Source organism: Papilio polytes, unplaced genomic scaffold (genome assembly GCF_000836215.1).
Source record: "Papilio polytes unplaced genomic scaffold, Ppol_1.0 DF823399.1, whole genome shotgun sequence".
In the NCBI taxonomy this organism is placed as follows: domain Eukaryota; kingdom Metazoa; phylum Arthropoda; class Insecta; order Lepidoptera; family Papilionidae; genus Papilio; species Papilio polytes.
Genome location: NW_013525805.1, coordinates 750,674 through 764,774, shown reverse-complemented (window position 1 = coordinate 764,774; position 14,101 = coordinate 750,674). Strand labels below are relative to the sequence as shown.

The 14,101-nt window shown below is 32.1% G+C and overlaps 1 protein-coding gene across 1 annotated transcript in view; it reads right to left on the bottom strand.

The window, feature by feature from the left end:
• LOC106104716 (bumetanide-sensitive sodium-(potassium)-chloride cotransporter-like) overlaps window positions 1–14,101 on the bottom strand; it is a 30,399-nt gene that overhangs the window by 11,360 nt on the left and 4,938 nt on the right. Inside the window, exons 2-5 of the mRNA XM_013284845.1 lie at window positions 4,486–4,617; window positions 3,828–4,116; window positions 758–832; window positions 3–51 (exon numbers count right to left, since the gene is read on the bottom strand). Coding sequence (XP_013140299.1) covers window positions 3–51; window positions 758–832; window positions 3,828–4,116; window positions 4,486–4,499 — 427 coding nt within the window. The 5' untranslated portion in view covers window positions 4,500–4,617. The remainder of the gene's footprint in view (window positions 1–2; window positions 52–757; window positions 833–3,827; window positions 4,117–4,485; window positions 4,618–14,101) is intronic.

Below are 14,101 nucleotides of genomic sequence, written 5' to 3'. Positions count from 1 at the left end.
CAGAAACAGCATCACACCCCAGATGTTTAGAAGACATGGTATCAGCACACCCTGTACAATAAATAATATAAAAAAGGAACGAACACAGACTTTAAGAAACAAGTGACTGGGACTATGATTTAAAACATTGCAAGTGTCAGTCGTTTATCAGTATGCTAAAATAGAAGTTTGTATGTTGATTGATTTATCTTACTAATATTATAAGTTTGTAGCCTAAACGGCTGAAGGGATCTCGATGAGATTTGCCATATACGTAGAAAGTTATTTGAAAGAACACATAGGCTACTCGCTTTTATAATTCCACGAGGACGGAGTCGCGGGCGAAAGCTATTTTGTAAATAGTTTTAAGAAATGTATAGACCAGACATAGGGAACAACATTTTTTCACCGGTAACTTCTTTGAACGGTAATGTCTAAATTTCAAATTCGACACGCCGAAACGCTTATTGGTGTTTGAATTATTTGTGATTTTGATTTTTTGCACACCAGGTAGCGCTAGTGAGATAATGTGAAAAATGTTTCAAGAGAAGTGAAATATGCTTCCTCTAAGATATATTTTTTTAATCTCTTTGTACAGTAAGCTGTGTTAAATACTGAGTCCAACATAAAATGACCTCTAATTACGTAAAAATACAAGTGCAATTCGCGGTATTGGTGGAATAGTTAAAAGTTATAATCAGCATAGAAGAACACATTCTAGATAACCTTATTCTTATTCCGGTCGACTATAAATATAAGATAATATTGGAATTCTTACCTGAATCCATCCTAATTTTATTCCGACTACAGGCGTCGGTGATTTCGTATCCCTTTGGTTTTGTCTTTGTTCGTCCTGAAAAAGCAACACTTTGAAATAAACACGAAACAAGGTTAAATAAAACTTGTAACAATTACACAACAAACATAACAAGTGTTACTAAGGTTGTTAAGGTAGTTTACAAAATGCTAGTGTGACATTTGACTCCTTTTACCTATCGATTTTAAGTGAGGGTAGTCTGGAATTACGTTTAGAAAACATTACAAATAAAACTTTTATTTCGATGATAGTTTTAATATCTCTTACTTCGTGCGTTTGTTATAAATAATTATGGTTTTGTTGATTTCGAATAAAGTAATCAATATTCGAGATCTTACAATAAATAACTATATTTACTTCTTTATGTAATAATGCAAATTGCACACATCATTGACCATGCGCAGTAACATTGCCTGTTAGGGTTACTAACGCATACTTTTCCATGATATGATTTCTATTCATATTTTTCCTTAAAATTTAAATTGTCGGTTAATTAAGTAAATTGTATATAGCACATTAAATTGAATATTAAATCTAAACTTAGGTACATAAATAAATTATTAAATGAATTTCAGTATGCCCGTATAGATAAAAAAAACACTGACCAAGGTAATATCTTATGTACCGTAGTGACAGTAAACTAAAGTTATCTATTACTTTTTTAATTCAATTTAATACTTTTATATACTAATATTATAAATAGGAAAGATTTGTATTTTTGTATGTATTGAAATAAATCAAAAACTACTGGGCTGATTTTAAAAATTCTTCACCGTTAGAAAGGTTTATCTGTAACAAAGCTACATTTTTTAATTACAAGCGAGCGAAGTCGCGTGCAACATCTATTCTATACTAATTTAGATTATTGAAATCTGGATTTGATTAACTAAGTCATCGCATAGAGTTGTCACAATAAGCAATATGTTTAAACAACGCTTATAGATGGGTTGCGCGTGCGCAGGAAAGCGTTTATAAGCTTTGATGTAGAACATTCCATCATTAATATGCGTCACTGCCACACTAACATTATGATCTATAATTTGTAAGAAAACTCTGTCAATGACAATAATACAATATTAATAGCATCGTAGTTTTTTTTCTGTAAATTCCAAGGGAATTATTTACATTTAAAAATAATTGCGTCTTCTTAGCCAACAACGCCTTCATGTGTAGTACACACTAATATCACAAGTGACTTGGTAAGAGAAATAACTTCTAAATTAAAAATGAGTAGTATATATTATTAGTATCTTTAACACATATATTAGAAGTATTAGTATTATAGTAGTCCAGCAATTTATTTTTGATGTTGTGACAGCCCTAGTACAAGCGACAGATATGATGTGCGGACAGCGGTGAGCGGTGACTGCACCGCACCTTGCACTGGCGCATGCAATTATTTGCAAATGTGCCTTAACACCTATAACAACTGAATAAACAGATTCATTATGCCTTACAGCTGTTTATGACGATTTACGATTTTAATATATCACCTGTTAACTGTTACACATAAAGTAGGATGTAAAAGTACAGATTAAAGAGAATTTTAATGGAGTGGAAACGCAAAATCTGTGGTAGAATTGTACGCTAATTTTATAGATTGCATCAAAATTAAAAATTGTAACTAATTTATTTTTTCTAACCTAGTTTTCTAACCTAAAAATTTTCGTTATTTCTCTACTATTCTTTGTCTCTATTCTGTCAGTTATCGTGTAAATATTACATTTGTAGAAATTATTGGTCCAAAACAAACGCATCGAAAGAAAATTTCAACAATGAAATATATAGAGGCCATACTAAATTGTACAGAAAAAATCTCTACAACTAGATAATACAGAACAGTAGTGGCCTGGACCAAATCATACCGGTGAGAACCGCACCGCACAATACAATATCACCGAGAAAATGGCGAACAATAAATTAGTCTTTGTTTTAAGTGGACGTCGACGCTAGTTAATTGATGTCAATAATTAAAAAAATATTTCTAGATGACATAATTTTTTTTTAACAAATTGTCTAGGAGACTCCATATTGCTGCCGTACAGTACCATTTTGTACTTTAAAAATGGCTCTCTAACAATAACAATCAACTTTCTTATTATAATATATGCCTTGTCTTAATAATTGTAAACGAAATTTCACGTTATTTATATGGTAGCACAATAAAATTATCCTTAATTTAAACATCAACATGCAAACAACAACAGTTTTATTTTGATTTTATAAACGGCGATGGATCGTGGATAAGTCCAATTTACGACCTAGGCTGTTAAAATTCTATAAGCTTATTCTAATTTATTTCAAGAATTGTGTATTATTTAATGAAACTGTTTCGTTGTGAATACATGACCTAGGAACAAATTTTTAGTTTTTAGTTAACAGGAAAACCAGACATGTTTGTTTTCACAAATGAACAGAATCTGCAAAAATACTTGACCGTCTATGTATTTCTAGTGTACTATCAGAAAAAGAATGTCTAATCGAAGCATTAATGTTTGTTTCCATTGACGATACAGTAGTACCAAAATATAATGACGTCCTCCTCACACTTCATGAAAAAATAGAGACAACAGTCTACAGTGATGCACACCTACATAAACGATGGTGCCGTATATTAACTAAAATAGCTTATTGAACTATCTATTCGCGATGATTCCGTCACAACCTTTCTATGATAAATTGCTATGCAATTATTGTTCTTCCACCAACGAGCCTTCAAGTAGAACCTTGACATATCTGATAAAATCTTTGCAATATGCATTTTTCCTGGTAAAGAAGTCTATTGGGAACAAGACGGTGATAAATATTTTAATTTACATTTGTCCTTTTATCTTAAACGATTTACGAAGTCTGGCTGTTTTAGGATTTTTGAGGTTATTGCTGTTTTCGTGCATTGAACATTTCCTCAATTTATGATGACTTCATCAGCTAACCATGAAATTTAGATTTAAACAACTAGCCTAGAACTGTGATCTTCAGTTTATGTCAGTTTCGGATTCTAATGAAAATACAACTACTACTAGAGTAATACCTCTTCAGTGATAAGATTGTCTCCATGCAACTCTCCCAAGCTGGGCCTTTTCAAAGCACGCTTTGAGTTCCTATAATTCTCCATACGCGGCAACGCTTCCCTGGTGAGCTGGGCCAACGAGCGCTTCCTGCGCCAGCCAGCATCGTGCAGCCATGTATCAGGTTGGGAGCCAACAACTGCATCCCCCCGCTCCGCAGTCTCCGCAGAAGACCGTAGCGGCCGCGTGATAATACTCGCGCCTGTATGGATGCCATTCTTCTTGTTCTCCGACTCGACCGTTACGGTGAACCTGTGTAATTGATATACACGATCAAAATCTACAGAAACTAATAAGAACTAATTTAACACGAACCCTGCCACGATTTTTAATATGCCTTCTGAATTGCTGGAATTCTGGACGCAATAGGGAAGTCCACTGCAATAAACGTGTTAAAAACTACTACACTAGTAAAAATTATAAGTAATGAATAACCTAAATTGGTAGGTCATTATGGCCTGTACTGTTTCAAACAGATAAAATTGTTAACAGGGGGTCAAGACAGACCAGACATAGTACACAGACTATTAAATTATACAAGACTACACAGAACATAATATAGTAGATATATGAGTCAGTGTGGAGTGGTTATCGTGATAAGTGTGACGGGTGTCAGCTCACCTGCTATCCTCCATTGTTCCGCAGGCTGACTATTGACTACCGGAAGCTTGTCTTGTGATATAATTGCTTCACTCTTATCATAATATACGCGATCGTATTTTGGCTCAGCCACATAATTCTCTGGTGATGTATCTGAAACAAAAGACAAACGATTTTATTTTTAATGTAACTTATAAATGACGTCACACATAGTTTTTAAGTGATCACCATTAATGTAGATTTAATAAGAAAAATATATATCGGAGAAAGCAAACGTTCAACTTATAACCTGATAACCTGAAGCCGCAGATGCGATGCAGGCTTTTTATGATGGTGTACGGTTTTGAAAGGCTTTGAGTATAGAAGATATTTTTTCGATGAGTTACCAATGCTCAAAAGGTCCTAAAATTTTGCCATTATGAAAAAATGAGGTAACATTATATTAGGGTTGTTTCGGTAAAGAAATATCAAGGTCTGGTTAATAATAAGGCCGATTAAATATATTGGTAAATAAACGGAATTTGTAGGAGTTGTAAACTTGTAAATTGAATTTTCAATAAATTGATATCTAAAGTGGGTAGTTGTAAAGTAATTGAGGAACAGCTCTATTCATTATCGTAAGTTGTTCGCAAGTGGATTATACCAGAGATAATGTCTGTTGCTCTACAATTCTATAAGCACTACAATATTATTAGGAATGTGTTGAATTATTATTGAATTATATGTTTGTTTAGTTGGAACAATGTTATCTTTTACACGTATTTAATGTATTATCACAACTTAGGTCATTAAAACATCCGTGTACTATTGGTTCTAAACCAATTTCCAAACCAACGGTTCTAAACCAAAGGTCCTCAGAGATAATGTGTTTGATTGATTTAGTAAGTATGATAAGTAAAATAGCGACAAAGTATGAGATTGGTGTAGCACCATATTGGGAGAAATAACAAAAAAAAATTTTTTATTAATTCCACTTTAAATGTAGTAGTCGTCGTTAACAAGAGGATTATAAAAGTGATTCCAAACAATACAAGGTTTACACAGAAAAAATACGTAGTAAGACATCAAACTATTTACTATACTTGAAAACGCTTCTCAGCTATAAAAAATTAAATAAATAAATACTAATTACTATATAAATAATAACTAAATACTAAATACTTTGATCTAGTGAAATCTTACATCATTTTTTATTTCCTATAACTTTGTAACTTTTATGTCTACGTCTACTGAAACATAAAAATAATAAGTACAATACAATTCGACTAAGTAATTTTATGTTTATTTGTATACTCGACACGTAACAATTTACACAAGGTAAGTCTAAGAGTGGTTTCCTTATATAAAATTTTACTTCTTTGAAAATTATTGCTTCTGTAATTTTACCGTGTATTTTAGAGAGTCTTTTTATCTATTTATCAATTTAAACAACAAATAAAATAAGCATTTTATTTAAAAAAATGTTAAAAAATCATTTAACATAGTGTCCCATATTACAATAGCTATATTAATTATAAGTTTCGATCTGATGGATCGGAGGTATGCATACGTATAATTTAACTATAAACCGAGCAAATTATTTCTATAAAAACCTGTTATTTGCGATAAATAACAAACCGCACCGGCTTTAACACACTTGTTTTAAAAAACCAGACTGCATTAGAGCAATTACAAAAATATTACATGGATTAAAAATGTAAATTCATTTGTTTATGCTCAAACTACATTGGATTTTGTCGAGATTAAATGATTTACTATAATGATTTCGTGTCATTTTATTTTACCCAACTAAGAGAAATGTATTTATCTTTATCTTTATTTAATTTATTTAATATTATAAATGCGAAAGTATAGATGGATGGATGTTTATTAGAGTTTGTAGTCTAAACTGTTGAACGATCTCGATGAAATTTGGCATAGATGTAGAGCATAGTTTGGAAGAACAGATAGGCTACTCACTTTTGTTTTTTTAATTCCACTCGGACGGAGTCGCGAAAGAAAGCTAGTTAACCATAAATTATAATATTATTTTTATGTTACGTCACATTTGATGTAATTAACGGCGACGTTCACACGAATTTATAGTGCTTTAGACGTCTTACAATTATTTTTAAATATTTAAATGGTATTAAAAAAATGAAGGCCAGCCTTAGTGACCAATGAAAGACACACCAATCTAAACTGAATTATGCTTTTAGTTTTTGTTTATAAATTGTCCTATAATTAATTCAAATTAATAACCAGAAATCTATGTTAAGTTTAAGCGACAGACACATGGCGGCAAAGTTGTGAGTTCGCGATCGACGGGAGGCTTTCGGAACCGCTTCAACCGCGTCGTTCTGGTTTGAACCGGCGTACGACAGATATCACTGGTAGACCGGACGTCTTTGCGCGGTAAACGTCCTTCGTAACTCGGGTAGTCACCTCCTTGAGTTAATTAATAGATATATATATTAGATACAAAAAAGAACCAAATGTTATTACATATATAGGAAAAAAATAATAATATCGGTGTTGAAAAACTTAATAAAACCTTGCGCGCCGACCTCATGTGAGTGCTATAAGATAGGCTAAGAATATGATGATAATTGTTGAAAATAAATGAAGTCTGGAAGTCAGTTGGTGACGTAATTGGCAAATGTTTAAATATAAAACAAGTGGCGATCATAAATTGTTATCTCTCCCAGCCTGAATTCCAACTTAATTTATAACATTATCTGAGTATCTTACTAATTTTACCAATAGATGGATGTTTGTTAGAGTTTGTAGCCTTAACGGCTGAACGGATCTCGATTAAATTTTTGTATAGACGTAGACGATAGTCGGAAAGAAGACATAAGCTACACACTTTCGTTTTTTTTTTAATTTCACGCGGACGGAGTCGCAAACCAAATGAAATAAAGTCTGTTCTTTAATGTGTCTAGTATTTTTAGTGAATTGTGATTACTGCCTACTGTCGCTGAATATTGATGGCAGTTAACCTTTCGCGATGTTGCGAATTTTAAACAGATTATGTCCGGTTAAGGCCATATGTTATGTTTTATTTTAAATTCATAATATAAGTTTCAACAATTATCTCGTTAATTAAAATCTAAGATATATTGCTACTAGTAATAACATTTAGTATTTCGTTATATAATGAACGAATGATTAAAAACCTTTTGCCACCAGAAACAATTGAACTTTGGAAGTCAGAAATCTATATTTTTAAAGATTTGAAACATACGTGTAACGAAATACATAACATATACATATATGTGAGTACTTTTGTGATTATTCTTAAAGCGGACACAATCCAAACAAAACTTTTGGACATGCGAATAAACTAAATATTGTATGTACATATTTTATGTAGAGTACTATATAAAGTAATGTAAAGCTAAAATATACTGATTGATATTGTCAATGTTTCTTAGAACTTACTAAGTAGTTTCATCAGAAATATTTTTTTTAACTAGCTTTCAGAATTAAAAAAAAACAAAAGCAAGTGGCCTATATATTCTTCCAGACTATCCTCTACATCTATGCCAAATTTCATCAAGATCCCTTCAGCCGTTTAGGCTACAAACTCTAACAAATATCCATCCATCCATCTAAACTTTCACATTTATAATATTTGTAAGAAGTAAGATAAGATTAAACTTGCTGAATTATCTGTATTAAATTCGATAGTAAAATTAATAATATTTTTACATCTATTTTATGTTACTTTTGCAAGTTGAGTAAATATTAGTAACATTTACCATTTGTTTTTTTTTTACCCATCCTGTCCATTTTCCATTAATTAATGGCAACGAATTAGTTTTTTATTGTTTAACGTTCATTTGGAAGTTATCATCGAAAATCCTTTTTACTCAATCTTATTTAAATTCATAAATCATACTAAAATTATAAATGCGAAAGTTAAGATGGATGGATGTTTGTTAGAGTTTGTAACCTAAACTGCTTAACGGATTTCGATGAAAATTAGTACAGATGTAGAGAATAGTTAGGAAGAAAACATAAGGTACTCACTTTTGTTTTTTTTAATTCCACGCGGACGGAGTCGCTGGCAAAAGCTAGTAATTACATAAAACGATAACAGCTGTTGACAAATTAACAGAGTATATGTTTAACGTACAAGGTAAAAGTCCATTAATCAATTAAACCTTTAGCTTATTAATCCATTGTATAAAATAATCTTTTTAAGGAAAAAGCTACACAGACGGGGAACCCCGCCGCATGACTGACGAATATTGACTTCGTTACAGCCTAACTGACGTTATTCCAAGAACCTTTCCAATTTTTTATGGTCCTCTATGTATTATGTAAAATTCGAGATCTATCTTAAAGATCGAATATTCATATCCTTCGAATTCTCAAAAATCAATAAACTTTTTGTGCTTGACATAAATAAGTATGCTTTTCGCGCCTAATTTGAAACAACAATTTACTTAACAAGCAGCCTTCGTAACACCATAAAGGCGACATGTTAATCCGATACAAACACAGCTTGTCATTTGCACAGAACAGAGCATGTTGTGCCCACTGGTATGCTTGCGCAACACAAAAAAGGCACTGTTTGAAAATGACACCTCTATTGCCAAGTGTGCATTTGACATCTATGTTATATTTGTATTCAATTTTATACAATACTAGATGTTGCTCGCGAGTCCGTCCAAGTGATATTAACAAAAAATTAGCCTATAAGGCTATAAGTCTTTGTCAGCTACCCTTCAGTCCCTTCTTACCCTTCCGGTCATAATCGGCCCAACCGTTTCGGAGATTACCCGGAACAAACGTGACTTGCTGACAGACAGACAGCAATTTTTTCATCAGATGATGAAAAAATCGGGAAGATTCCCGAAATCTGAAATTTTTATTTTGAACAACAGACACTCTATTATGATGATGATGATTTTAATATGTACATAATATTTAAGAATGTATTTGGGATATTAAAATATACTAACAATAGACAATTCCTGATATTTCTGGTTTTTTGTATCCGTGGTTTTGTCTTTCAAAACATATCTGCAATACTCGATAATACGGGCACAATTTAATAATCTGATGCAATTTGAATCTGTATTTTTAACTCTGTATTGATTAGATTAAAATAAGTTATAAATAAGCAATTAATTGAAACCCAACTTTGTGGTATGAACACTTAATCAAATTAACGCTGGGGAGTAGGGTTGCTACCTCTTTTTGATATGAGGTTTTCGGGGTTTTGTCAGAGTCAGAGCGAATTATATAAAGTAACGTGACACTAGGGGTTGACGTCATTTTTCTTTTTTCGTCATCCGCTAAAGTCAAACTACTTCTGTATTCTTATCTACTATTGTAAGATACAGCCCTATTTGGTATATATCTTTGGTTCATAATAGATGCTGTGTAACACTGACATTAGTTTTTTTTCGTCATAGGTAGATATCGAGGGTTGGCAAATCATTCGTCGCTTTTGTTAAGCTGCGAATCTTTGAGTTTACTTATATTTAAATTGACAACCCTAGTGTGGAGGCTTAATGGCCGTGCCATTAGAGACCTGTTGATATGTTTATCATGAGTTTTGTCGCATCTGTTTGCGTTCGGATGTGTCTAGATAACTTTTATATTTGAGCCATTATGCGCGGTTGGCATTGACGCTACCTCTTTTACTGTGTAATTACACTGTAATTACCTTTATGATGCACGTAAATATGTACATTATTGTACATGAATTATTTTGATAATCATAGCTTTTTAAGTAGTATTTTTGATTTAATACGTTGGATGTGTTTGGTTCTAAAACTACTGTTTACATTATGTGTGGACCAGTCCACTACATACCTTATAATGTGGAAAAATCTTAACTGTTAAATAAACTTTTCTTAGTTCTGACTGTTATATTAAAAGTGTGAAATTAAATTTGATTGTGAAGAAATTTATGAAGAGTAATATATTTTTATGGAAACTATAAAATGTCAGTTGTTTTGATAATTGTATTATCCTGAGTTATCTAAGCATATTTTAAAAGCATTTTTATATCGTGATTAGTGAATACGGTCTACACGATATTATAGAAGTCAATCAACATTGACTAAAACAGCATCGTTCCTAAACTGACCGATAATTGATGATATTTCCTGTAAACTGTACATCAAAGAAAAGCTATTTTCCGCCAATATAGCTTAGTAGTAAGAAAATGATATTTTTAATTCATTCTATAATCTATACTATAATAATAAAGCGTAAACACACACTTCTTCGTTACCTAAGATATCAGCAAACACAGCATGTTTTTGAATAGTTCTTTTTTTAATAAAAAGCCCTACACTTACGTCGCGCTTTAGGCTATATATTTTCACGCGATTGAACTTAGGGGGTAAATATTTTGGATAAAATTCCTACTGTGGGAAAGAGACCATAAGTTGCTGCCAACATCAAAGAAGCAATTGTCATTTATTTGTGGATTTGAATTTCGACATTTCTTGCGGATGAAGCCTCACTGGAACAGCTAGTTAATAATATAAGTTAATCTGAAATACGTTGTTGTATGTACTTAAAAAGTAATTAAAAAAATCAACAATCTTTGCTGCTTTAGCTTACACAAATGTAATTTTAGATGTGTATAATACTTCCTTAAAACTAATGGGTATTTTGAATGAGTTTCATAAATATACCGCTTAGACCACAATGACACAAAAAGTGTTGCGTATGATTCACCTGAGTATTAGAGTTCTAACCTGGATGGCAAAATTATGGTAAATATGATCTTAATTTTATCTTTTAATAAACCATAGATACATTAAATTTAATCTATCTTACTAGTATTATTATTGCGAAAGTTTAGATGGATAGACGGATGTTTGTTAGAGTTTGTAGCCTAAACGGCTTAACGGATCTCAATGAAATTTGGCATAAACTTATAGAATAGTCTGAAAGAACAAATAGGCTACTTTTGTTTATTTTTTATTCCACGCGGACGGAGTCACGGGTGAAAGCTAGTAATTATATAAAAGAAACATTTACATAAACTAGAAGTGACAAAATCTCATGTCTCCTACTAAAAAAAAATTAAAAAAAAAAGAAATGTAGGTACATATTTCCTTATTCATCAAATATGCATTAAGTGTAATTACTTTTTTGTTTCAAAATTGTTTATCATTTAAAACCTTTTAGGGAAATAAACCCCTAACTAAACACATACTGTAATTGACCATTCGTATAATTTGTTAAAGTTTGTATGAACATTTGAAAAAGGCGTGAAAAGTACGGTGGACTGACAAACCCGTCCACGCAAAAAAGTCTCTGTTACGAAACCGACACGAGAGTAAGTAAGAAAAGTACAGTTCAAAAGTTTCTCATTTTAAAACACTCTACATTACCACAAAAACATAGACAGTGTTTAGTTAAATGCGTGATTAACTTTTAAAATGCCACTGATATGGACGTCAACGGGGTTTTTAACCATAAACATATCTCACCATATTTCATAAGCTTACGAGTAATAATGTTTCTATAACCATGATTTGATTTTTAGTCACTATATAAGAAAGTTGACGTTTTTTTAAACTAAAACGTATTTAAAACACTGTCTAAGTTTTACGGTAAGGTCCTTCGTTTTTAATCATACTAATGTTATAAATGCGAAAGTTTAGATGGATGGATGTTAGAGTTTGTAGCCTAAACGGCTAAACGGATTTCAAATTGGCACAGATCTAGAGGATAGTCTGGAAGAACACGTAGGCGACTCACTTTTGTTTTTTTTAATTTCACGCGAACGGAGTCGCGTGCAAGAGCTAGTTTTCTTATAAAACAGTCGCATGAAGTAAAAATGTTAGTAAACCAATATGCAATTTGTTAGGTTTCATTTGATTGTAGTTTTTTTTTTATTTTCGTTTCTTTCTGCTCATGTTTTCTTTTAGTTTTAAAGTAGCTTAAGCTCTTGGTTTATTGTTTTAAAATCAAAATTTTAACGCGTACATAAAATACAAGATAATAATTGGAATCACAAATTCGAAATCAATCTTCTTACGTTTCGTAAGCGCGTGCGTACACCTGAAACTAAATCATCGCACAACTTTTTAGTCTCGCTTGATTCTTACGAGCGTATAATAGAGGTGCGCACACTACTATATGTTTAGTTGTGCAACCAAACAGTTGAATTGGCTGCGAAACAATCGACAATCGCACAACAGTAGTCATAGGTGTACGCCTGCTCTAAGGCGGAAGGTAAGTCAATTCGACTCTATAAACCGTGACGATTGAAAAGTACAATCCACTAAGATGCTAACTATACGAACATTTCCCTATTACTTCATAGAACCAGAAGTATCTTATTAATTAGAATCCATTGGCTTTTTCATTCCAAATCTGTGCTAAAACAGTGGTAGACTTAGCGTGAATTGACGTTTTTATAATAGAAGGAGAGCTCTTAAGTCCTACTACATTGAAAATATTATCCGTCGATTAAGATACAACCTTCAAAATCAGATTTCTGTGGACAGCGGTCGTTTATCGATTTCGGTAAATTAAGGTGGCCGCTTGCTTCTTTGCCTAGATGTTCGAGATAGATGCTGCATAGATATAAGTTACAGATAGAGCTTTAGATAGATGCATAACAATTTTTGATACGCACACACAGTAACATGTTTGTAAACAAATAACTCACAAGCACGACGTCCAATTACTTGATTAAGCCACACCTTATAGTTGACTACTTGCAAAACAACTTAACGAAAAATTGTTTTGATAATGATTTTCAATTACATTATGCTTTGTAATATTTTCTTAACCAAAACCATTTGGATTTAACGAAAAGTCTTCCTAAACGCATCTAACAACATAAAGCAGAGAGAGTTTACTATCGTTATTAATTAAGTAAAAAATATAAGTAAATGATTGCGTAGCTTGATACGGATAACATCAAAGCCAATAATAATATTTAACAAGTAAAGATAACAGCTATCTCACGACTGATCTCATTTATACTCGGTTTATACTTTTTTTATCTGTGCACACTTTCTACAACACGTGAACAATCGGTTAATGAATAAAACGCAATCACAATGATGTAAAAGAAATTAGAATTCAAGAATAAAACGGGACAAAACAGTGGTAAAGTCTGTAGTGTAGTTTTCGAAGAATAACTTGTAATAGCCCAAGATCCAAAGCGTTTTTCTTTCCCTCATCAGATTTCCTGATAAGACCTACATAATATAAAAAAGCACATGTTGTAACCGGGTTGCCCAATCCTATAATGTTGGTTCGAGTGGTTGGTGGTTGGTTCGAGTCTATTTTACGTTTATGCGTTTTGTCTGAACATAAGGAAAATGCCTCAGTTCTCTTTCCTTTCCCATAATTACAGATATCGTACTTTAATCGGTTCTTTCCCTTCGTTTCCTTGATAGAAATGTTTTAAGGGTTTTTTTAATTATCTTGAATATGCTTTAGATAAGTACATAGTAGGAAAATAGTCGATCGACAAGTCTGATAGAAAACGGTCAATGTCAACGGGGACATCGAGGATAAAAACGTAAAATATAATAGCATAAGAACACAACGAGAGTAAAGAAGTATTTGAAGACACACTGGCTTTTTCACAACCTAAAAACAAAAAACACCTTTCCCTTTTAGTCTTTCCCAAAAAAACAAAGACAACTAGTTTTTTTTT